The sequence below is a fragment of the Myotis brandtii genome, unplaced genomic scaffold, assembly GCF_000412655.1.
Source record: "Myotis brandtii unplaced genomic scaffold, ASM41265v1 scaffold179, whole genome shotgun sequence".
In the NCBI taxonomy this organism is placed as follows: domain Eukaryota; kingdom Metazoa; phylum Chordata; class Mammalia; order Chiroptera; family Vespertilionidae; genus Myotis; species Myotis brandtii.
This window is the reverse complement of record NW_005356635.1, coordinates 3561533-3586918: the sequence shown is the minus strand read 5'-3', so window position 1 is coordinate 3586918 and position 25386 is coordinate 3561533. Positions and strand designations below refer to the sequence as shown.

The following is a 25386-nucleotide window of genomic DNA, read 5'->3' as shown; positions in this document are numbered from 1 at the left end:
GTATTTGTGCAAAGCCTTTAAAAGCAGGGGGCTATGCCTATGGGGACAATTAGAAGTCTGCATCTCACGATCATGTAAAATTATGTAAATTATCATTATCGGTGTTCTGACCCCTTGACTTCTGGGACTGCCTTTTGAGACTGACTCTCTGTTATTGTGTTGAGTCACATGAAATTGCTGATTAATTGACTTTTTTATCGAAAAAAATGGCAGTTTTATAGGGTTAATGCTAATACATTTAATAGTTATAAGTAAAATTATACATCAGTGGTTAAAAAAATCTATATAATTGTTCCAAAAGGTATATTGGGGAAAGTATGCCTAGATCTTTGTTATATTTTCCAAAATAAACTTTACTCTGGAGTTTTTCTCAGAATGTCTTGATGACATATGGTAATCTCTCGCAACCAGTGAAATGTGTTGAAGAATGTGATAAAGGGTCTTTCCCTAGAATTGGTGGTACTGATGTGGAGATACAAGTTGAAAATGCTAGTCGATTTATTTTAATTACAGTAAGTGGGAGATCTGTGTCTATATTTGAATGTCTGTGTGTCTGTGTAGAGAGAGATTTTCTCCTGTGAATGCTTTCTTTAAGTGGGGAATGCTGGCAAGAACAATTGTAGGTATAAAATGAGTTAGACGACTTAGGAGGTTGCAGTTTCTCCACTTAAAGTCATTTGTTAAAATGTCACAGCTTTTAAAAAATACTAAATTGAATGGTTTTAAAAATAATTTTCATGGCAGAGAGTGAGGTGCTTGCAGTTGGTTAATTGTCCTCTGGAATCTTGCTTCCCTGGCAGTGTTCTTATAATTTCTCTGGAAAATGAGGTTCTTTAAAAATTATTTTGTCTGGAAAATAAACTGGAGTGGATTCTAATCACAAATTAAGTGTTTAAATAAGCTATTAGTCTAGATTTTATGGAATTTACTATTCAGTTTCTAGAAAAACGAACATAGAACAAGTTCCACAAATTATGTTCTTTGTCCTTGCCATCCACAAATTAAAGCTAAAAAGCTATCCATGCTTGATTTTTAAATGTTTGTGAAATCGCAGAGGAAGAAATCAGAAGTTAAGAATCAAGAACGTGGAAATCAAAACCTAAGACAGTAACAGGAGCTAAAACAGCAACTATGAGGCATATTTAATTCCTGTTTCTTTACCTTGAAAAGCAGTGACTCACCATTAGATCCACAGCAGTGGCCCAGGCGTTTAGCGGTTCAGAGAAGACTTTAAATGCTTCCTTGCGTGAAGCATTTCACCTTTGGTTTCAGTTTTTAGTGAGATTGTGGCCTTTTGTGCTCTTAAACCAAACATTCTGGTTTTCTTTTTTTTTTTTCCTGAGCATTTTAGTTTTTCATTGGACTCCCTTAGCCCTGAGGGTTACGTCATGCCCCAGCTGTACTGGTGCTCTTTATCACATCCCAAACTGATTTTAACTCACTATCCCCATACACACAGCATTGCCTTATATTTTACAAACAATGAGTTTACAATTTTTTTAAAGTAGGAATTTCTACAGCCTAATGCATGAGCCCATTGAAGAAAAGCCTGCTTCTTGAAATTAAAAAGAACATTTACAGGGAAAGTTAAGTTAGTCTTTGAACCTGGAAAAGTCTAATCTCACTGGTAAATCTGTCACTTGTCATCCCATCCATTAAAAAATTTGGGGGATATTAAAAGCACAAAAAGCCATTTTACATTGAAATCACAATGGTCTTTAAATATACTCAACAATGGTTGGACTTTCCTTACTTACCAATTTTTCAAGTCCCTTAGGGTCTCTGTAGACAAGATTGGGTCAGCGACTGTGACATCTGATGTTGAGGGAAATATACTTTGCTCTCTGCCTGGGCTGCTCATGTTGACCAGTGGAAATGCTGCATTAGCTCTCAAACCAAAACATTTAAAGTGCTCTATGAAATGCTGACTTCCTGCCAATGGTTTGAATGTCAAGTACTACAGATGTCCAGTCCTTTTTGGAGCCCAGATGTACGATGTGCTTGTATAAGTTGGATCTGATTTGTGCTTAGGGTTACAAATTACAAATTATCGAGGTCTGAGCCAGCAGTAACTGGGATTAAACTGGGTGCAGGGGGAGAGGAGAGGGCGACCCCCAAGTGAGAGCTGCAGCCTGATGAGGCTCTGTCTTTCCCATGCCTAGCTCTGACCTCTTCCTGTGAAGCTGTTGTAAGAATAGCTTCTATATTTATTGGGAAGTTTTTTCAAGTTGTAATTCACATGGCTTCAACTAACTACTTAAAATTTGTTGGAAAACCGAAAAATATTTGAGAGTAAAACAGACCAGGCAGAGCATTTCCCATTTCAGTATCAGGGAAAGAAGTGGGGAGGCTGTGTAAGTATGTGTTTACCTGAGCATTTTTTTTTTGTTAATCCTCACCCGAGGATATTTTTCCATTGATTTTTAGAGAGAGTGGAAGGGAGGGGAGAGACAGAGAGAGAGAAACATTGATGTGAGAGAGACACATTGATTGGTTGCTTCCTGTATACTTCCCAACCAGGGCTGGGGATCAAGCCTGCAACCGAGGTACATTGTGCTTGATGAGAATTGAACCCAGGACCCTTTAGTCTGATGGCCGACACTCCATCCACTGAGCCGAACTGGCCAGGGCCACCTGAGCGTCTTGATCAACCAAGGCTAAGGTAATAACCAAATCAGAAGAAAGATCATAAGGACCTCAGGCTGTTTACTTAGTGCCTGGTCTAGTCTGGCTCTGATTCTGACATACCCATTGAATTGGTGCTGTTAGGTCTCTTCATCTGTCTTCAGGTTACTCCCACCTCCCTTAAGTTTTCCCATTGATTTTTAGAGAGAGTGGAAGGGAAGGGGAGAGAGCACCCTGTTTGACCCCAGTTTCTGGATTATTTTTTATTTAACGGATTGTTGCCAGGACTCTGTATTCTTACGTGGCACTCTGGATTGATGCAATCATAGGTTGTCTCTCAGGGGGACGGGCCCGGCTTTCCTGTGTTCTGTTTACTTAGAAGTCATCCAACTTTGGACCTATATCATTACCTTCACTTGTTTTGTCAGTTTCTTTCCCTTTGTATTGGGGTAGCATGCTCATTGTCAATCATGCTTATTATCATTATCAAACAAAAGAAAACCCCTCAAAACTTCCCCTTGACTGTGAGTTCCTCTTGTTTGGTACTGTAGTCTACTGATCACCCAAGCTCAAAGCCACTAAATTCTCATTCACTATCTCATCACTCCTATGCAGACACTCACCAAAACCTGATGATTTTTTTTAACACCTGAATATTTCTTCTGTATGATTTTCTCCAAACCTAAGGTCATTTTTCTGCTTATATTCCCTGCCTCCAGTCTATTCCCCACCCACAGTATCTGCCCCCCAGTCACCCATGGGAGGGATACTTCTAAAAGACAAGCATGGCCATGTCCTTTTGGTGGGTCCTTCTCCCCTACAAGATGAATTCATGCTGTTAGACCTGGCAGACCTGGTGTGTGTGACTGACACTCTCATCTCTACCATGACTTACCTTGAGCTTGACCCAACAGCAGCACTGACCTTTTGGAACTTCCTGCAGTTATCGATGATCTTGCCTCCTTGCTTGGGCTCATGCTTTTCCTCTGCCTGAACTCACTGTCTGGAATAATTCTCTCCTTCCACCTGGTTCATCCTGAATTTGATCTTTGTTTCTAGAATGTCAGCCTCACTTTTTATTCTATTCACATACATCTGCTCTATTTATATCTGCTTTCTGTTTACATGGAGTCATCTTAAAAATTAAATGTTTGGCTTCAGCCTAAGCAAAAATACATTTGAAATGACAGATTTTATGCATCTCTTCACTAGTTAACCAAGTAATATTAGTCACTTCTGTGAGCAAGGTGCTGTGGGGGCCCGCGGTGGCTCCTGAGGGGTGTGCCCTCTTTGCGAATGGTCTGTCCTCATTTCTCCCAGTGGGACAGGGAGCTGTTGAAGCAGAGCATTATCTTCTCAATTTTAATCTGCAGTACCTACCTCTTTTACTCATGGAATTAAAATAATAAAAAAGAAAAAAATAATACAAAAGTAAAGATGTGTTGATTTCTTAATTTTCTCTTCCTTCCAGGTTTTACTTATAGCACTTGGTTTCTTTCATAAATGAGACTTCTAAACGTTGATAAAGCCAAAGTAAAAGTTAATACGTTCACTTTTGTTTTGGAAGGCTTGGGATCCGTGACATAAAAACAAACTGTCTTTTATAAATATTCAGTTTTCTACACAGGGATAGGTTCGTTTATTTGTAATACAGTAACTGCTACAACTAGCTCAGATACAAAAACAAAACAAAAAACTTGAGTCATATGTGTGTATTTTAATCAAAATCAATACTTGGGGGCTCTTGGCCAGGTGGCTCAATTGGTTAGAGCATTGTCCCAATATGCCAAGGTTGTGGGTTTGACCCCTGGTCAAGGCTCATATAAGAATCAATGAGTACATAAAAAACTGGAACAACAAATTGATGGTTCTCTCTCTCCTTCTCCTCTTCCTTCCCTCCCCCTTCTTCCTTTCTCTCTGTAAAATCAATAAATAAATTAAAAAATTTTAAAAATCTGTTCTTCGTTATGGGCAAATCAAACTTGATTCAATTTCATCACATTAAATAATGAAGACAATGTTGAAAGTTGAAAGTATTATACAAGAATGTCAAAGGGAAAAAATTTAATGGAACTTGTACGTTTATAGGGGCATTCCATTTTGTAGGCTGACTGGAGAGCGGTGGGGAGGGGGTACCTGAAACACAATCTCTAAGTCTTAGGCATTCAACACTCTGGGGGATAATAAAGAGAAAGTATTGACAGAATCCACTGGCACAAACCTAAGGATGTGTGGAAACCTGAGGATATGAGAGGAGCCCTGAATAATGAGATAAGTATCAGTGTCTGGGATTTAGGAGTCTGTCCAAAGCAAGATAAATCAGTTTAAACATCAAAGATGTACTTCTATAAATGAAATAATTTTAGAGGCACAGCTTTTTTTACTGTGTTGAAGTTGATATTGTCTAGTTTTGCATTGTGCCAGAAACCTCTAAACTGACTCCCAGCCCTGCTGATAGTCTCCAAGCTCAGGTGGAGCCACAGCAGCACGAGGTATGCCATTTGATGTGGCTTAAACCACGTTCCATTTCCAGACTCACCATCTATACTCTCACTTCTGGCCTTTATCAGGCTGTTTCTCCTCCATCTCTACCTCATGTGTATTCTTAGAGCCCACCCAGGACCCCGTTGTTTATGGTGCTTTTCCTTCCCTTCCCTCTAAGCATGAGTAGACTGTAACCCCCCTCTGAATTCCTACAGTGCTTGATTTGAATTCTGATTAGGCCTCAGTATCATAGATGGTAATGACTAAATCTCCTGGTTTTGGGGGGATGGCAGGTCTTTTGGTGATGTTCCCCGATTCTGTTATCCATGTAGTCACTTGGGGTGTTGGATGGGAAGGCATGTGGTTTTTCTGCAGCCTCTGTCCCCCATGTTGCCCGGCTGTCCAGACTGGCTTCCTGGGGTTGGCACATCACCCCTTTGCTTAGCAATCCATAGGCACCCCACCCAGGAGGTAATTTTGTTTAAGGAAAGAGGACCTCCACTATTTTTTCTTTTGTCTTCTATTCCTAGCCCAAGACATTTAGACATGTTTTTAATTTTTATTTCTTTGTGTTAGTAATTCAAATAAAACTAATTTACCGTTTTTCATCAAGTCATGCATTGATGTACTTTAAGAACTCAAACAATGTATAAAACTTGTAATGCAATTTAGTAATAGTCCCTGTGCCCCAGTGGCCACCTTTTCACTTTGTAATTCTTATTTTTGGGTATCAACCCTGATATTGCTACATAACTGACAGTTCTTGGCTTGCAGAAGTATCTGTTGACTTCTTTGTGTGGAAGATGAAGATTTAGCTCCCTTACCCTCCACACTTCTTTTCACCTGGATAGTTAAGACTACAATTTTTGGATAAGTCAGTATCCCTTGTTCATATAATTAGAGCTGTGTAAATGTTATTTATGGCCGAGGCTTATCACTTGTATTGAAAGGGATTGCAATCCCCAGCCTCCTCCCGTGACCTGGAGAGACTGCCCTCTTTAGTCCAGGCTGCACATTTCCCATTTACAGTCAGTTAAGATATGTAAACATGCTGTATAAATATTAGTTCTTATTATCACTTTAGAGTTATAATTTGAGCCAAACTTCATTTAGTTCAGTTCTTAGCTGCATGTGTATGAATAAGCTTAAAAGCACTTTTGTCAACAGCTGTGTTTAGAGAAATATATGAAGTCCAGGTATGTGTTTATATCGAACTTTGGTTGGATAGATACGTTTTAGCATTATACCTCAAAGGCAGAGGAAATGTGTGTTGACACATTCTTCTGATTAATAATTCTCTGTTATGTTTTGGTGGAGGGCCCTTTTGGTTCTCAGTTTTAGGTATTTTGCTTTTGGCAGGTTGCAGTTGGTGCTGCCTTGGAAAAGTCACACCTACACTTGCAAAACTGTGTCTTTATTCTTGTCTTCCTGTTAAAACTTACATGCTACCTGAAGCCTAAATCAATTCTGAGCCTGTGCATGCTGCGCTCTTGTAGTTTTCCCAGAAGCCATATATTATATTATACTTGATAAGCAAGGCCCCTGATTTTCTCTTTTTAAAAATATAGATGATCACTTAGAAGATAAAAGCTTTTGAGTCATAAGTAGGCAGACTGGAGATGGGCTTGTGGAGTTGATGAGACTGTTGGGAGACCAATTTCACGTAAGAATAAGTAATTTGAGAGAACTAACTGCCAAATAACTGAGGGGGAGGGGATGCAGGAGGAAGACAGTGACTCTCATTTGTAAAAATACTATTTTGGGGGTTCATACTAATTGGTAACCTTCATGTGTGAGAGTGTGACTTATATCTACCTAAACTTTTGTCATCTATCAAAAGTGGAGAATGTCTAGATAATGAGCATCCAGTAGAGAGAAAGTCTGTGGCCATTGAATATTGCTCAGCAGAGGGGCATAAGTATTAACCTCTACCCCCTCCCAGCACAGCTGAGCATCTGTGTTGCCATGAGCCTCTTACACACGTTGTCAGTCTCTTCCTAGGAGCCTCAGGCAGTCTACCAGAACCTGCTGCTGAGAGGAATCCATTCGCCATCTTTGGCTAGAGAGTCATCCAGGACAAAATGAAAGAAAAAATTACATTTGGGAACAAAAGTGAGTTCTGCCTCTTAGCCTGGGGACCTTGGGCAAGTTATGTAATCTCTGTAAATCTCCGCTTCCCATCTGTAAAGGGGTCTGCTGTCACCTCCTCATCAAAGTTGTTGGAAAGTCTAAATGAAGTAATGTGTGTTTTCTTCCTGCAGTGCTCAGTCAAAGTAGGTGGTCAAGTCAATGGTAGGGGCTCTTGTTAATATAACCACAGGCTAATTGTTGCTTTAAATTTTTCTTGAGATGGAATAATTATTGAATATATAGTAGATACAGAATGCTGTGCTTTGCAGCTTTAGTAAATGTTGATTTCTATGAAAAAATTCTAATTTGAGGAAGTCTTTGGCCCAGTAATGATGGTTACAGGAAAGCTCTCAGATGAGAGCCATACATAACCCTAGGGGTAGTGTTTCCAAGTTATAAACGTAATACCAGGAGGAAATAAGCAGATGCAGTAGCGTGCTGAATTCAGACCTTTTGAGATGGTCACACATCAGTGGTCTGCTCTTTGGCCCAGCTTCCTGACTCCCCGGTGAGGAACCGGGCTTTCCCTTCCAGTCCTTGGTCCCTGGTTCCACTCATTCCCACAGGGAGTGTGAATGTGCATGCTCCTCTTTCTCACTGTTGTCGATTTGAGAAGTTTTTAGGGTCCTGCTATTTTTCCTGTTGTAGACAAAAATGTAAGGTCCTAAAATACCTCTTCGCTGCCAGAAGTCACATCTGACTGCCACCCTCCAGGGAAGACTAAAGCATATTGTGCTGATGGCACTGTTTAGCAAGGTCTGGATGATCTCTTATTTTAAGGCCCAGGAGATAGTAAATAATAGTAAAAGCAGGAAGCATTTATTTTTCCTTAGGTGAGGAGAACAGAAGTTCCTATGAATAGAGAATTTTGTAAATATTTTGAAAGTTCAGCTGACTGGGTATTAATCCATTCGGTTTTATTGTGGAAAATGGCAGAGGGTTTTGTGTGTGTTTTTGTTGTTTTTAATGGGACATAGGAAAAAATTAATGGTTGAATTGGCTAAAGGTTCTCTTACCATTTGGCAACCTCATATCACTTACCAACTTTACATACGAATATGTGCTGCTTGCCCAGAGGTGGGATGCTTACCACTCTCCACTGGAGGCACTTAGCTTCAAAAAAAAAAAAAAAAACAGCCAAAAAAAGCAGCACATGACCCAGCTGCTTCTGAAATTTCAGGAATGGTGCAGTTTTAAATGGGAAATGATTATGAGAGATTGCAGATATTTTTGATCCAAGTTTTCTCAGAACCATTTGGAATGGCTTTTCAGTGGCCTGGCCTGGGAGGCAGCTTTTTGTCCAGTCTTTCTCTGTAGTGCTTATTCTACAACTTCAATTTAATCCTCTTTTTACTGAATGCCAATTGGCATGTTGTTGTTAGTCTAAATATTTATAGGATCTTGCCTTTTCGACAGTTGAAACATTTGTTGACCTTGTGGTCTTGGGGGGTGTGAGAGACAGTTTGTCTGATTGGTTGAAAATAATGTCTCTTAAGTAGATTGCTTCTTAGAATGTTGCCTTATAAGTACTTATAATGTTGGCTAACTCACTGGCTCTGTGCCCTTGGGCCTGTTACTGAACCTCTCTGTGCCTTAGCATTCTCTTCCTTAGGATGATCAAAAATAATGATAGTATCCACTTAAATATTTTTGTGAGTTCCTGGCACATAGGAGAATCAATGTTGCCTGTCATAAGTATTATATTTTGGATGATAGACCAAAGGAAAAAAAAATAAACTTGCATTGCAGGGGTTTCTTATCGCCAAAAGATTATAATTGGTTGGAGAAAATATGATTTTGAAATTGACCTTCACAATATCGATTTATATTTTATCATAATTTTCCTCTGGCCTGTGTTTAGACTATCTTCTGTCTAGCAAGTGTCATTGGACCATTTGGTGTAGATGAGATTCACACAAATTTTTAAATTTCAAATATTTTCTCCATACTACAGAATTTGAATGGTAATTAATATTGCCTATTCCTTTCCCATCTTTCCTCTGTAACTTTAGGCATTATGTATATAAATAACATAATCAATTTTTTTTTTACCTCAAGCTCATTTTTTTGGCCTGAAGCTCTATTTATTTTCTATAAAATAAAATTTGGTGAAGGAACAGATCCAGTATTCATACCATTTCAATCCATGGATCCTTGTTGTGCTCTGAGGCATTTACAGGCCCTCTTTTGGGGTTCATTTTCATTCAGAGGCACAGATAAGGCCACACTGTGACGGATCAGACCTGGGTGCTATACGGTCACCTGCTCAGAGGCATAATCAACTGCTCCAGACCCTCACCACTTTCTTTTATTTGCTTGTGGACTTGTTGTGACATACACATTTTAGTACACACCAGTATGGATGCTGCATATATGTAAAGAAAGTAAAGAAAATTTCTTGTTGCCTTGAAGGAGGAATAAAGACTGACTAAAGAAGTGCAGTCTGGGAGTGGCCCTTTGTTAAATTCTTAAGGTGCCCTTGTAGCACGTGAATGAGAATGCTCACGGTCAAGCTGCTTTTACTTACAGTGGCTGCTGAATGCCCAGAGCTGTGGCGCATCCTGAGGAAGCAGAGATTTTTTAAATTTCTGTCTTTATTTGTTTTAGATCTGGCATCAAAAACTGATGTGTGTGGGCCCTTTTAGAGTCCTTTAGGGCAGGGCCCTGTCTGCCTACTGCAGGGCCAGGACAAGGAACTTTGGCATCAGTATGTGTACTGTTCTCCGAGCTTTGCCTTTGTCACCTGTGTGCTCGTGCTGACGTGGTGCCTCCCGGACAAGGCTGTGTGAGTTAGGTGAAGCAGTACATGTGGAATGCACACAGTGTGTGGCACAAACCATAGCTGGTAAATGTTAGTAACTGCTTTTGATAATGGAATTGTATTCTGCTCCCACCCTGCCCCTTACTAGGCATATCTTAGAAAAGATTTTGGCCTTTAATTCCGGGAGCATCCAGTTGTGTCCTGTAGCTGTGTCCTATAGCTGCATATCATTTAGAGGTTTTGCAAATAGGATCTGAACACTTGATGTCACTAGTAAGGTTTGCAGGACTTTGGGTAAAGAGTGAGGAAGGAGATGGTATTGTACTAATATGCTTTTTACTTAAATGTTCAATGGGTCAGTTAATTCCTCAATTTTAATGAGAGAATTGGATTAAAAAGAATTGGATTAAAAATGATCTAAGATCCATTCCTCCTTAAAATTTTCAGGCTTTTTTGGGCAGTTCTTGTATCTCTCTAAAGTGTTTGTGCAGGTGGGTTCAAGCATATGTTCTAAGACTGAATATGTGTATATTTTTTAGTTTTGTTTTGAGTGGCAGAGCAGTGGAACCCATTTTATTCTATTGAAATATTTTTAAAAAACAACCCTAATGGCTAAACTAAGTAAAAGTGTACCTCTAAATGCAGATGGAAATGCAGAGAGCAGCAAGCCTACCTGCTCGGCCCCTACCTTGTTGCTCCCAAGATATGTTATCACTTGTGGCTCAGGAAGAGTTTGAAAATGGTGTTGATCTAGAAGCCCTGTGTAGAATAAGCCTCTACCACAGTTGCAGCTGTGGGCTTCATAGATATTTTAGTAATTCAAAACCAAAGGAATTCCATTTGTTTATTTTTGCTGATGTTGCCTTTGCCTGGGAACACATATCCAAAAAATATTGCTAGGACCACTTTTAAAGAGTTTACTGCCTATGTTTTCTTTTAGGAGTTTTGTGGTTTCTGGTCTTACATTTCAGTCTTAATCAGTATTGAATTAATTTTTGTATATGGTGTAGAAAGTGGTTAAGTTTCATTGTTTTTTGCATGTAGCTGCCCATTTTTCCCAGCACAAGCAATCTAAGTATCCAGTGCATGGCTAGGGTGAACTTACAATTTATTATTTAAATTTCTGAGCATGAAAGGAACATTCACTATAATTACACTAGGACTGCCGAGTGAACTGGATCTATCGTGGGATATAGGTCACTCTAAGACCAGTACTTCGAATAGTTAGAATAGGAATTTTGAATATGCAAAGTCTTTTGAAGGCCCAGGACTTACCTAAACCTTAAAATGAGCCCCAGACAAACAGGCTGTACCTGTCTCTCTTGGTAGTGAATGCTGCTGTGATGTAGGATTGCTGTCTACTATTTTTTTAAAATATATTTTTATTGATTTCAGAGAGGAAGGGAGAGGGAGAGAGAGAGAGAGAGAGAGACATCAATGATGAGAAAGAATCATTGATTGGCTGCCTCCTGCACGCCCCCTACTGGGAATCGAGCCCACAACCCAGGCATGTGCCCTTGACTGGAATCAAACCCAGGACCCTTCAGTCCCCAGGCCGACACTCTATCTACTGAGCCAAACCAGCTAGGACATGCTGTCTACTATTTATTGGGCATCTAACATATGTAAATACTCAGTTCTAGTCTTTAGGAAGATTCTTTCTACCACCACTTAAAGGAGCTCATTGCTTTCCCAACCAAACATCCTGACTTACAGTTTAGCCCCAATGCTTTTTCCCCCGCCCCCTGCTTTGTTATTTTCTGTTCTAACTCCATTCTTTTATGATGTCCCTGACTGTGTTAATTCATCCTGTTCTCCCCCTTTTGTAATCCCTACATGTTAATTATAAATTATTTAGACCCAAATCCCTTTTTTTTTGTTATGTGGTAAATATTCCAGATCTGTAACCACTTTAAGGGGGAGCTTGGGCATTCTTAATTTCGTGGTCCAGGACAGCATTCAGCTCACTGCTGGGTCCTCACTGTATTAATGGGTGTGGCTGGGAGATCACTGTGCTGGGGGTAGCAGAGCATGAGTGCTCCAGTTGTAAAAAAAAATGAGGCCCATTCAAATTAATGGACATGGTGTTTGGAAATGGTGAAAGGTCCATCTAGCTTAAAACTGCTTGTGTAAGAGTCGATATTATGAGAACATACAATGAATTTATATTCACCTCTTATTTCCTTCTTAACCTAGCTCTGCTAACATCTCTGTAAAGCTGGTTTTTAATGACAGTTTACTTAAGTACAACTCCGTGTTGATGAGTGTTGTTCCTCCATGAACACTTTCCTGGGTGTGGAAGCATTAGGACCTAGTTTTAAAAAAGTAATAAACTTCTTATTTGTGTAAAAGACTGTAATCACGTCCCACTGTTAAGAATACCATTCCTGCTGTAGTTGTGCTAAGACAGCTACAAAAAACTCAGCATTTATCTTTATCCTAAGGGCATCACATCCATTATGCTGGCCTCTCGCTTTCCATCTCCCCAGACTGAGTTTGGGGTGAGGATGTGTCTGGCCCCTTTTTTTCTGTGTGGTGCAGGTCAAGCATTGTCTGGTGACCCCTATGTGTTTAGTGACTGAATGACATTGGCTTTGATTCTTTTATATTTTTAAAAAATATTTTTTTATTTATTTTAGAGAGAGGGAGTGAGAAACATTGATTGGCTGCCTCCTGCACGCCCCCTACTGGAGATGGAGCCCAAAACCCGGGCATGTGCCCTGATTGGGAATCGAACTTGAGACCTCTCGGTGCATGGGGTGACACCCAACCAACTGAGCCACACTGGCCAGGACTGGTTTTGATTCTTTTGATGAGAGCATCTTCAGAGGCTTGTTTTGTTTATGCAATTAATTCTCAAACAACAGGTGGGATTTTCAAAACTACATTATACTCTTCCTCACCCTCATTTGAAAATGCCTGTATATGAGAGAGATTAGGGAGGTGTGTTGCATGTATGAATGTTGGGGAGACCAGAAAAAGATACAGGTAGTAGTGATGGTGGAGGTGTATTGGCAGGCTCTAAGTGGTAATTCACAGGCACATAATAGAGAAATTGCCATTCGTTTTCTTATGTCACTTCTATTAGGGCTGTTGGTTGCTTATATTAAGGAAAAATGGCAAAATGCCCTATAAATTTTTGTCAGTGGTTCTCAAAGTTTGGTTCCTGGACCCTGACTTGCAGTATCAGCTGACAACTTGCTAGAAATGCAAATTCTCAGGGATTGCCCTAGACAACCCATCCCCCCCCCCAAAAAAAAAATGAAAAAAAGTCTGAGGATGGACCCCGGGGTACATGTTTTAACAAGCATGTTAAAGTTTGAGAATCAGTATTAAACTAAAACTTGCAGTGGCTTTAAGCTGTAAAGATCTTTCCGAATTTGGTGAAAGCCAGAAAGCTAGAAAAATGTATAATCATTTCATACAAAAGCTGGGGTTTGGGAACCCCTGAGTGAGTACTCTGATATAAATGACACATTTTAACTTTCAGAGTATATCCTATTAGAATTATTAGGCTCTAAGTCACATACCAGTGATTATTTTGAAATTTGATTATTCATTTTTAGTAGCAAGTGTAGCCTAGGCCTATGGAATTTTTGTGGAGAACTTGCGCCCTGACATCTCTGCAGATACTAATCCTGGGCCCTGTATGAATGTCAGCACGGTGTGTGTGGGTGGTCCTGACACCTGCTCACTCAGCCACAGTGTTGACATGGTGGAGCTTTTGGTGGCCTCTGACCCAGCCAGGAGGATGGGAAAGGAATTCAGTGAGGATTGCTTTACCTTAAACAACCTAATTTAAAAAAAAAAATTACTAAGGAATGCATGGGATAATTAGAAAATATAGTAAAGTGACAAGAAGAAAATGTAGGTCACTGTAAAATTTAGCGTTGTTGTAGTAAGTTATTTTGTTGTAAGTGGTAAAATAGAGGTAAAAGAAGACTCACCTAATGACTTTACCACTAGAGGGGAGTTTATGCCTCCTAGTTATGCACTATAATGGTAATAGCAACATTAATGCCTAACATTTATTGAGTTTTTATAACATACCAGATACTGTTCTAAATTCCTTATTAACACATTAAAACCTGGTGCTAATGTATGAGGTGGGTACTGTTAATATACACCAATTAAATGAGATCATTGAGGCAGAGTGGTTAAGCATCTTGCCCAAGGTCACACAACTGGAAAGGATTTGAGTTGAGGCAGGGAGATGCCTTCAACTAGTACCCTTGCTGGTCCTCTAGGCTGAGAAGACAGCACTGCTGTGAGGTACTGGTGGTGGTGGTAGTGGTGGAGGAGGAGGAGAGGAGACATGTGTGAACGTGTTGGATGAGGGATAAGGAGTAGGACATTTCTGCATGGCTCACGTGGGTGTAGAGATGGATCAACAAGACAGCAGTGTGCACAGTTCCTATGCTTTTAGGATGTCCCAGGACCCGTTAGTGGCTTGACTTATCATTAACCTCATCTTAAAATATCTCCCATTCCTTTGTCAGCAACATGTGAAACTGCTGAAAGAATACCTGCTGATTGGGACCTTCCTAGTTTGCCTTAAAATGATGACATCTGTTTAATTTTAAACTGGATAACATTACATTTTCTGTTGAACATTCACAAACAGCTGCAGCCAGAGGAAGCTCACAAATGTGGCCTTCACGATTTGCTGCTATCATGAGGACTGACAGCATTATTTTCTTTCATTGAACCTTTGAATAATATTTTTTTGCAAAGTTGCCTTGTATTTTAATCTTGAGTTTAATGCCAATTTGGGTCATAACTTTCCAAAATGTCATGAGCTTTGCATATTTCCTCATTAATTTGATTTTCCTTAAAATTATTTCCCAGTACACTAAGTGGAAATTTTTTCTTTAATGTTATTTGAAAGGAAGAATCCAAGGCAAATTGATTTAATAAACTTAGTGAGTAAGGGCTCATCTTTAAGGGATGAGTAATATAGAGGTTAAGAATATGAGTTACTGGGTTAGAATTCCTGGATTCAAACCCTGGTTCCCCCTCTTATCAGCTATTTGAGTCTGGCTAAAATACTTAATTCATCTGTTAATTGGGAATAACTGTGTATCCCATAGGGTTGTTGTAAAAGTTTATTGAGATAATACAGTGGGGCCTTGACTTAAGAGTTTAATTCGTTCCGAGACTGAGCTCGTTAAAGAGCCCGTTAACTCAAATTACTCTGTCAACTTAATGCAAAAAATCGCCGGAGAGACAGCTGGTATCTCAAAAAACTCGTTAGTCGGGACACTCGTAAGTCAAGGGCCCATTGTACAAAGCACCAGTGATTGCCTAAGTGTAGGAAGCCCTCAATAATGTTAGTAAATATTCAATACTGGAAAGGCAGATACGTATAGGCAGATACATATAGGCAGAGGTCAAGCTCTCTTACCACTGCTTGCAACCCCGTATGTCTAGGTGACTTTGCCATGTCAGGTGCTAAAGCTCTACCTCTGCCTTTAGAATAGTTGCACGCCACCCTGGCCAGTGTGGCTCAGTGATTGGAGTGTCAGCCTTCGCACCAAAGGGTCATGGGTTCGATTCCTGGTCAAGAGCACATACCTGTGTTGCAGGTCCAATCCCTGGCCCTGATTGGGGTATGTGCGGGAGGCAACCAGTCAATGTGCCTCAGATGAGTGGATTAGAAAACTGTTGTACATCTATGCAATGGAATACTATGCTGCTGTAAAAAAGAAGGAATTCTTACCATTTGCAACAGCATGGATGGAACTAGAGATAATTATGCTAAGTGAAATAAGCCAGTCATTGAAAGAAAATACCACATGATCTCATTCATTTATGGATAATAAAGAACATTATAACCTGATGATCAAAAATAGATAAAGAGGCAGAGAAGCGTCGAACAAGCTGTCAAATTACAGCGGGAAGGCCAGGGAGGGTTGGAGGGTGGGAGGTAAGAGGTCAGCCGAAGGACTTGTATGCATGCATATAAGCATAACCAATGGACACAAGACACTGGGCAGGGGAGTGATGGCATGTGCCATGGGGTGGGGGGGGGGGCAGGGGAAGGTCAATGGGGGAAAAATGAGACATATGTACTACTATTTGTAATACTTTAAACAATAAAATTTAAAAAAAAATCAATGTGCCTCTCTCACATCTATGTTTCCCTCTCTCCCTCTCTCTTTCTTCCTCCCTCCCATCCTCCCTCCCTTCCTTCTCTTCTCTCTAAAATCAATGGAAAAAATATCCTAGAGTGAGGATTAACAATAACAACAAAATGAATAGTTGCACGCCATCCCATTGAGGAAAAGAATCATAATGTAACCATTTCCCTGTTAATGGATATTTGGATTATTTCATAATTTCCTCATCATTATAAATATCCTTCTATGTTCCCCTCAAAACTTTTTTTTAAACAAAGCAATTAAAAATGTACATATTTTTATTGATTTTAGAGAGAGAGGAAAGGAGAGGGGGAGAGAGATAGAAACATTAATGACGAGAGAGAAACATCATTGATCAGCCACCTCCTGCACACCCCCTGCTGGGGTTCGAGCCAGCAACCCGATCATGTGTCCTGACCTGGAATCGAACCCATGACCTCCTGGTGCACAGGATGATGCTCAACTAACTGAGCCACACCTGCCGGGCACCCCTCAATACTTTGAAGGTTGTGTTTTGAGGTTGGTCTTCCATACCACTGCTGTAACTGTTTCATTATTTTGTAACTTGTTGAGTGGGGTACCAGGAAGAGTTTGTGCTCACTTAGCATAAAATTAAATAATCGTTGGCTATGCTGTCCTATAAACTGAAGCACTGAACTCTTTCATGAGGGCAGTAGGGGCGTTTTTTGTCAGATAAGAAAGAGGAAGGTGCTGGAGAGCTTTTATTGAAAACTCCTTGTGGCTGTTTTAGGTTTATTAACTAATAACCCTAAACTCATTAGTTGATTTATAATTATATAAAGTGCACATAACCCATTATGGAGAGTTTTTTTCATTTATGTTTGATGGACTGACTTTTCCCCTGAAGCTGTTCCTCCTCAGTTGCAGTTTTATTTGTGTATTTAAAAACTTATCTCAGTTATAATCAATGTTGGGAAGCAGGAGTCTCCTGTCTGGTCCTCCAGCCTCCATACCTCTCTCTCCCCAACCCCCATAGTCATTTCTCCAGCCACTTGCAAGAGGGGTCTCCGAGAACACGAATTGTGCCTTTATTCAAACAGACCCAGGGGCCGTGGAGTGAAAGAGAATCAAATCTGGGTTTGGATCATGGCCTGCAGGGCCTTCTGTGACCGGCTGGTTCTTGCCCAGTTTTCTGACTGCACCCCCTGTGTTCTCTGCCTCGCCCCTTCTGATGCAGCTTTGTTGGCCTCTTGCTGCTGTTCCTCCAACATATCAAATTTTTCTTTCACTTAAAGTCGCAGAAGGTGTAGGAGATGTTAAGTGAGGACTTGCTGCAATTAGGTTTCCTTTGATACTGTGTTTCCAAGGCATTCAAAATCCTCTATTAAAATGAGAACATGAACTTATCCAAGTCAAAATGTAAACAAATTTGTGAAATATTTGAACCTTATCATGGAATGCATCTAGAAATCCCAAACATAGGAAAATTTTAGGCCCATATTCACAGTACTACTCAGTGGAAAGCAGTTTGTTGCTGATTGAATGAACTTAACATTAAACACAAGTTATCTAGACTGAAGACATTATTAAAATTATGTTTGCACAAAAGCACTTATTATATTAACTAGAGGCCTGATGCACAAAATTCGTGCAAGGGACTCGGCCCTCGCAGCCCTGGCTTCGTCCAGAAGGTCGTTCAGCTGTCCAGTCTAATTAGCATATTATGCTTTTATTATTATAGATAGCATAATCCCCTTTTTTACTTCCACAGTAGTCTTAACTATAGGTCATGGGCAGGGGAAGGATGCTTCATGCTATTTTCCTGAAACATTCTTTTGTATTCTGGCCCTTAGAAGATTTTAAATAAATGAAGGAGTGAATGAGTAAGTGACATGAACAAATTCATGGAAAGGAATTCCAGCCATAGGAGAAAAGCTTTGAGACTTAGTGGCTTGGCACAGGATAAAATAAAGCATGAGGCAATTGGCTGCCTGGTAAGTAAGGAGAAAGTCAAGAGTCAGGATAAAAAAATGCTGCAGACATTATGTGAAGGAAAAGCTACCTTCTCTCAGGTGGAAGTGGTGTGCTCATGCCCCCCATCCCCTACCCCCTATGTCATAGAAGTCTGTAACTTTATAAAATCACTCCTTACTTGAAATCAATCTTCTCTCTATGGTACTTTCAATGTGATTTGAAGTGGATTTTAGGGAAAGTTAGGATTTACATTTCTCAGCTAATATTGGTGAATTATACCAATACTGTAAAATATATGAGAACTTATCTAAATAAATTATTGTCTGGGTAGCTCATTCTAGAGTGCATTTCTTACATGTTAGCATTTCTTACTTTCTTTTAAAGAAAAGTTTATTTTTGAGTAAACACCTTATGCTAATAGCACTTAAGTTAATATTCCTTATTTGGAGGTTTTGCCTCTTTTATTTATTTTTTGACTGTGGAAGGACTACACATTTAGGAAGGCATAATAATGATGGCATGCTATTAAGGAAATGGGGATACTTGAAATACTTAATGAGAAAATGAATTAAATGCATAACTTAACCAAATTCAAGCAGCTAGACACAAAAAAGAAATAATACTAGGCGTATATGGTACTTTCTTTTCTATTTTACCTTAAATGTTAAGCAGCTATTGTTCATTATTTCCAAGACATGTTATCTTGTGAACCTGGGTAATCATTAAAAATAGAGGATGTGCAAACTACAAATGAATGCCTAAGTTCTTGTTCAGATGTAAATAGTTTTCCTATGGCAATTCCTCGGTCGTGTTGAAACTTAATCACTAGGGCCGAATAATGAGGAATGAACCTGCTACACCATGGGTTTGTTTGGCTAAGTTCTGTCAGGAAGCAGCTATCATGTAGCTCTTCAGATAAGTGTCTTCATTTCTTAGAATGTAGATGGTTTTATCAACCGCATTGCTAAGTACTTAAAAAATTCTCTGGGTCCCTAGTTAACCTATTAATTTCTCCAAACCCCAATAAAATAGAAAAGAGTATTTTCACTCTTCTGAGTCTTGCATTTTTGTAGTAAAATCTCAAAGTAATAGCTTGAAATGCTCTATTTTAAGGTACACTAGATAATATTCTTTATCTAAGTAGCAGGAATAATTCTCTTTATGTTTTGAGTTGACATGTTTTCCAGAACAAATAGTAATCAACATTTTTAAAGTTATGTAAAGCCTGTAAAATAATGCAGATGTTTTAGGATATAGAAAATATATCCCCTGAGAGTAATATTTGCAATACATATTACTTATTTTAAAGTTGGTTTTCAATAGAGCTGCTGTAAATCACTGACTGTTTTTATGAAGCCTAAAATTCATTAAGGAAAATTCAGTTTACACTAATGACATAGTGGTTGTTCTAATGTATATTCAAACAAGAAAAAAATGATTGTGAGCAAACTATGTTCCATTTTGTGTGCTGGGTGAATCTGCTCTTTGTACAAAAATAAAACCTTTGGATTATCCCTGCCCTAGCCAGAAGCTTGTCATAAGGCAGGGCCATAGCATTTGCTCTAGATGGATACTTTTGGGTTCCATAGTATCTGTTGTAAATGGATACTTTTGGATTGCTCCATTGGGTCATATTCATGACTTCATTCCTGTTAGGTTTGTTAAACAGGATGTTACTCAATTTTAATAAATGGACAAAAACCGTGAACAAACAATTTACAAAAGAAGATATTTAGCCAAGTAATGCATGAAAAGATGCTCAGCATCATTAGTTAACAGGGAAATGCAGATTAAAATGACAAGATTAAAATCACACCCACTAGAATGGTAAAACAAAAAAATACCCCCAAAACTGACAATGCTAATGGTTGACAAGAAAATAGAACAATTAATACTTTCATACATTTTTTATTGGATTGTAAAGTAATAAATCTACTTTGGAAAATGGTTTGGTAGCTTCTTAATAAGGTTAAACACATTGCTTGTGACCTTATGAGCTAGTAATTTAGATCCTAGGTGTCACTTGGGGAAAATGAAAGCATATGTCCACAAAAAGACTTTTACTGGAATGCTCATAGCCAAGTTATTCATAATAGACCCAAATGTTTATCAACAGATTAAAAAGAATGAACAAATGGTGTATACTTAATTGTGGTATACTTATAGAATACCACCGTGATCAAGAGGAATGATATGTGTCAACAATATCGATAAATCTCAAAACATTATGTTGAGCAAAAGAAGTCAGACACAAAAGGGGTACATACTGTGTGATTCTATCTAAATGCAGTTGTATAGGTTAAACTAAGCTCTTATGACAATCCAGAATGTGGACACCTGCAACACAAGGGTACTTTTGTGATGAAAATACTACATTAATTGGGGTGGTACTTTCATGGTGTCAAAACTAATTGAATTCCCATTTAAAAACTATTTACCTTTTGATGTATGTAGTTTATACCCCAACCTAAGTGGGGGAAACATCTAAAGTGTAAAACTTTCCTTGGAGCAATAAGAATGTTGAGCAGACATGAAGCAGATTGTAAACTGCATGTAATTGGTGTAGGATGTTGGAAAGACGCCAGGGAGTATGCACTGCATGAAAAAGGGAGGTCAAACAGGAAAGAGTCCCTGGACAAAAGATGTTTTGTGTTGTGTTTTGAATATGAAATTGATAAATGTTGCCAGAGATTGGGTATTGGAGGGAAAATATTTCCAATAGAGTTAAGTTCAAGGGGTTAGGAAATTAATAAGAGAAAGCATGCTTTGGGGCAAGAAATATGTTAGTTGAAGTTGTTTCCCTATTCAGTATATCACTTCCCATCCCTCTGTTACTGTATCATTTTCTTCTTTCTAGACTCTGCCTAACTCAGCAGTTCTCAACCTGTGGGTTGCGACCCCTTTGGGGGTCGAACGACCCTTTCACAGGGATCACCTAAGACGATCGGAAAACACATATACAATTACATATTGTTTTTGTGATTAATCACTATGCTTTAATTTTGTTCAATTTGTAACAATGAAATTGGGGGTCACCACAACATGTATTAAAGGGTCGCAGCATTAGGAAGGTTGAGAACCACTGGCCTAACTCTATTCCTTTTTTCTGTCTACTAGAGGCTCTGGCAGAATTCCTCCTTTTTCCTAAACTCTAATTTTAATTCCATAGTGTAGCATTTATTTCTCTCAGATTATATTCTATCTGTGAAGTGTATATCTTCCCAGAAAGTGTTTCCTGGTGGGGAGGTAGCTTCACCTTCATTGCCCCAACTAAAAGCTGAGTCCACAATCAAATGCTGGTTAATATCCTTTGGGTGGAGTGTGGATAGTCAGATGTGCAGGAGAGGCCATCTGTCTGAATATGGATTTGCTACGTTAAGTCTATGCTGTCAGCTGTGTGCAGTTACTATGATAACTATTACATTAGTTCTACTTAGGTAGATATTTTTATTCTGATTTTACAGCTGAGCAGGCAGATGCTAAGCAACAAGCTGGAATTTGAATATATCTTTTTGGGTTTTGCTATTCTTACAGTCAACAAACCACTGTACTATGTTACTGAGACATGAGAGGATGATGATGAGGACATCGATAAACATTGATTGTACTCTTATACCACATGCATATTAAATCATTTAATTTCCATGTTAAGTAATTTCCATGAGGGAGATGAGCCACAGAGTCATTAATTAATACATTGTTTGCGGGTAGTTTTTTTTTTTTTTTATAGCTAAGGCAGTATTAGCCCCAGGGCAATATCTGCAATTTATTTTTATTTTTTATTTTTTTATAAACATCGATCAGCTGCCTCCTGCACATCTCCTACTGGGGATGTGCCCGCAACCCAGGTACATGCCCTTGACCGGAATCGAACCTGGGACCTTTCAGTCTGCAGGCTGACGCTCTATCCACTGAGCCAAACCAGTTTCGGCAACGGGTAGTTTTTATCGCGCGCTAACAGGTGGCTCTACTTCTTACAGTCAGCGTAAAACGTATAAATACGTTTCCTGCATACAATGTGTTTTAACTTATTAAGGTCATCACACAGTGAGTGGTATGGAGTCAAGATTTGAAACCACATAGTCTGATTCAAGAATGGATGCCCTGGAGGTTAAAAATGGCAGCAGAGTAAGTGGATGCTATACAGACATGCTCCTAGGACCAAACTGGAGTTACTAAAAAAAAAAAAAAAAAAAAAAAAAAAAAAAATCCTGCACAATTAACTGAAGACTAGCTAGAGAGAACCCTGATAAACAAGGATGGAAAGTAGGGACCACATAGAAACTGATAGGAAGGGCAGAGGCATGAAAGGACAGCCCTGGCTCCCACAGACAGCATATAAAATCCTGGGGAGCTATCTCAGCTGTGAGGAGCTGCCACTGAGAATTCTGAGGTTTAATTACCAAGCTGGGTCCCCACTCCTCACCCCTAATCCCCCACCAGGGAGCACTAGAACTGAGAAAGCTGCCTATATAAGATCAGGCTGTGACAAGCAACAGGGTTGCTGTCTGCACCAGAGAGATAGTTGGAAATACAGGCGCCCTCTTAAAGGACCAATACACAAATTTTTGGGTGCAGCCAATCAACTTGAGCTTAGCAGAGAGGGGTGGGAGTGGACCAGAGTGAACTGGAGCTATGTGAGCAGAATGCATGGTTGGGGGCTCTGGGGTTAAAGCTCTTGAAGGCAGACAACTTGGTTTCCTGTGCTGAGTTATTCTCTCATGCTGCAGAAGTCATCTTTCTCAGGCAGACCTTTGCAATCCAAGCAGTTTTCACCTGGGGGGAAGAGGGTTGACCCAGCCTTTGGAAAACCTCTTACCACATGGTGGAGAGTTGCTGAGGTCCTTTAAGAGGCTGAGAATAACAATTAGCTTCCAGGCAGAAACACTTGCTCCACCCTGTTGGAAACCTCTTGCCACACCTGAGGATGATTGCCAGAGGGCTACTCAAGACTGAATCCAATCAGACTGCAGGCAGAAGCAGGTCTCTGGAGGCTTTGAGTCTTTGCCTGATCTAATTAGTCAGAAACAGTGTTTGACACTGTCCTGAACTAGAGACTGGGAGGTGTAACAGATCTACCTAATGAATAGTCACAAACCCAAACAGGCAGTCAAAATGAGGAGATAATGAAACAACTCTCAAAGGAAAGAACAAGAAAATTCTCCAGAAGAGATAAATGAAATGGAGATAAGAAATTTATCAGATATAGAGTTCATAATAATGATGGTAAATATGCTCAACAGCATGAGACAAGATATAGTAACCATGAAAAAGAACAGTTGGAAATAAAGAATGAATGGGACTAATAAAGAACACATTGGAAGGAATACACAGCAGATTAGGGGAAGCTGAGGATTGGATCAGTGAATTAGAAGATGGGGTAGAAAAAAACCACTCAATCAGAGAACCAAAAAGAAAAAATAATTATAAAACAGGAGGACAGCTTCAGGGAGCTGTGGGACAACATGCAACATAACAATATTTGTATAATAGGTGTGCCAGAAGTAGAAGAAGGGGAGGAAGGGATAGAGAATGTGTTTGAAGAAATAATAGCAGAATACTTCCCTACCCTGGTGAAGGAAAAAGTCACACACGTCAGAAGGCACAGAAAGTTCCAACAAAGAACCCAAACAGGCCCATGCCAAGACACATAATATTTAAAATGCCAAAAATTAAAGACAAAGAGAGAATCTTAAAGGCAGCAGGAGACAAGCAATTTGTTACCTACAAAAGAGCTCCCATAAGGCTGTCAGCTGATTTCTCATCAGAAACTGTATAGACCAGAAGGGAATGACATGAAGTACTCAAGGTAATGGAAAGCAAGAATCTAAAACCAAGATTACTATATCCAGCAAGCCTATCATTCAAAATACAGGGTGAAATAAAGCTCTTTATGAGCTTCCCAGGCAAAAAATGCCTAAAGAAGTTTATCACTACCAAGCCAGCATTGCAAGAAATGCTGAAGGAACTGCTGCAATGAGAAGAAGAAATAGAGAGAGAAACCTAGGAATACAGAATTAAAATGACAACAAATTAGTATCCTATATAATAAAAGCCTAAAAGCTAAGTGTCTGGTTGTTCCATTGTCTGTTCAACCAATCAAAGCGCAATATGCTACTGATATGCTAAGTCTGCTCCACCACTCACTATGACCACCATGGGGCCAACAGTCGACTAGTTGACCAGTAGCTATGACTGGTAGGTCAGATGCTCCCATTGGTAGGTTAGCTTGCTTCTAGAGTCTGGCTGATTGGAAATGAGCAAGACGGGCTGGACACGCCCTGGATCCCTCCCGCAGTCCCTCCCTGGCTGGCCAACCTCCTGCGTCCATCTCTAGCCGCAATCGTGCACCAGTGGGGTCCCTTGGACTGGCCTGAGCCCTCTTGCAATCTGGGCTGAGGGACCTCCCCCGCCCTGCCCCCTAGTGTATGGTTTCGTGCACTAGGCCTCTAGCCTATCAATAATAACCTTAAATGTAAATGGATTAAATGTTCCAATCAAAAGACATAGTGTAGCTGAATGGATACAAAAACATGACCCAACTATATGCTGTCTACAAGAGATCCACCTCAGAACAAAGGACTCACACAGGATGACAGTGAAGGGATGGCAAAAAAATTTCCATGCACATGGAAAAGAAAAAAAGTTGGGGTAGCAATACACATATCTGACAAAACAGACCTCAAAATGAAGGCTATCAGCAGAGACAACAATGACCATGACATAATACTAAAGCAATCATCCAACAAGAGGACATAATCCTGGTAAACATATATGCACTCAATTTAGGAGCACCTCAATATATAAAACTTCTAGAGGACTTTAAGGGAGTGATTGACAACAATCCTATCTAATAATAGACAAACATGGTAATTGATCGTACTTTCGCTATGCCTCCCATTGGCTAATCAATGAGATATGCAAATAAACCCAACCAAGATGGCGGCCGGCAGCCATGCAGCTGAAGCGAGCAGGAGGCTTGCTTGCTTCAGTCATGGAGGAAGCCAAGGTTCCCCACCTGCCACGGCCCGGCTCTGAGCTCCGAAAGCAACAAAGTTTCAATTATAGAAGCTAAACAAACCCCAGATACCTGCTTTCAGCAGGCCATGGCCACAGAGCTGGATCGAGCAGGAGCCTGGCTCTCAGCTCCAGTGACAGCAACAAAGTTTCAATTATAGAAGGTAAATAAATCCCAGAATAAAAGAAAAGAAAAAAAGGAGAGGCTGGGAGTTTCAGTCACCCGCCAGCCTGAAAACGGCCCTCAGCCCCTCACCCAGACTGGCCAGGCACCCCAGTGGGGACCCCCACCCT

General features: G+C 39.8%; 2 protein-coding genes across 7 annotated transcripts in view; one reads left to right on the top strand and one right to left on the bottom strand.

Moving 5' to 3' along the window:
• The window catches only part of MED12L (mediator complex subunit 12-like), a 397491-nt gene that overhangs the window by 190721 nt on the left and 181384 nt on the right, over positions 1-25386 (top strand). The gene's annotated exons all lie outside the window — the stretch shown is intronic.
• Positions 1-25386, bottom strand: part of P2RY14 (purinergic receptor P2Y, G-protein coupled, 14) — a 98540-nt gene that overhangs the window by 20703 nt on the left and 52451 nt on the right. The window contains exon 1 of one of the 3 annotated variants that reach the window (XM_005863459.2): positions 1758-2359. The exons of 1 other annotated variant lie outside the window; for it this stretch is intronic. In XM_005863459.2, the coding sequence (XP_005863521.2) occupies positions 1758-1861 (104 nt within the window). In that variant the 5' untranslated portion in view covers positions 1862-2359. Of the gene's footprint in view, positions 1-1181; positions 1606-1757; positions 2360-25386 lie in introns of those variants that run through there. One more of the 3 variants, XM_005863458.2, reaches the window with a different exon arrangement.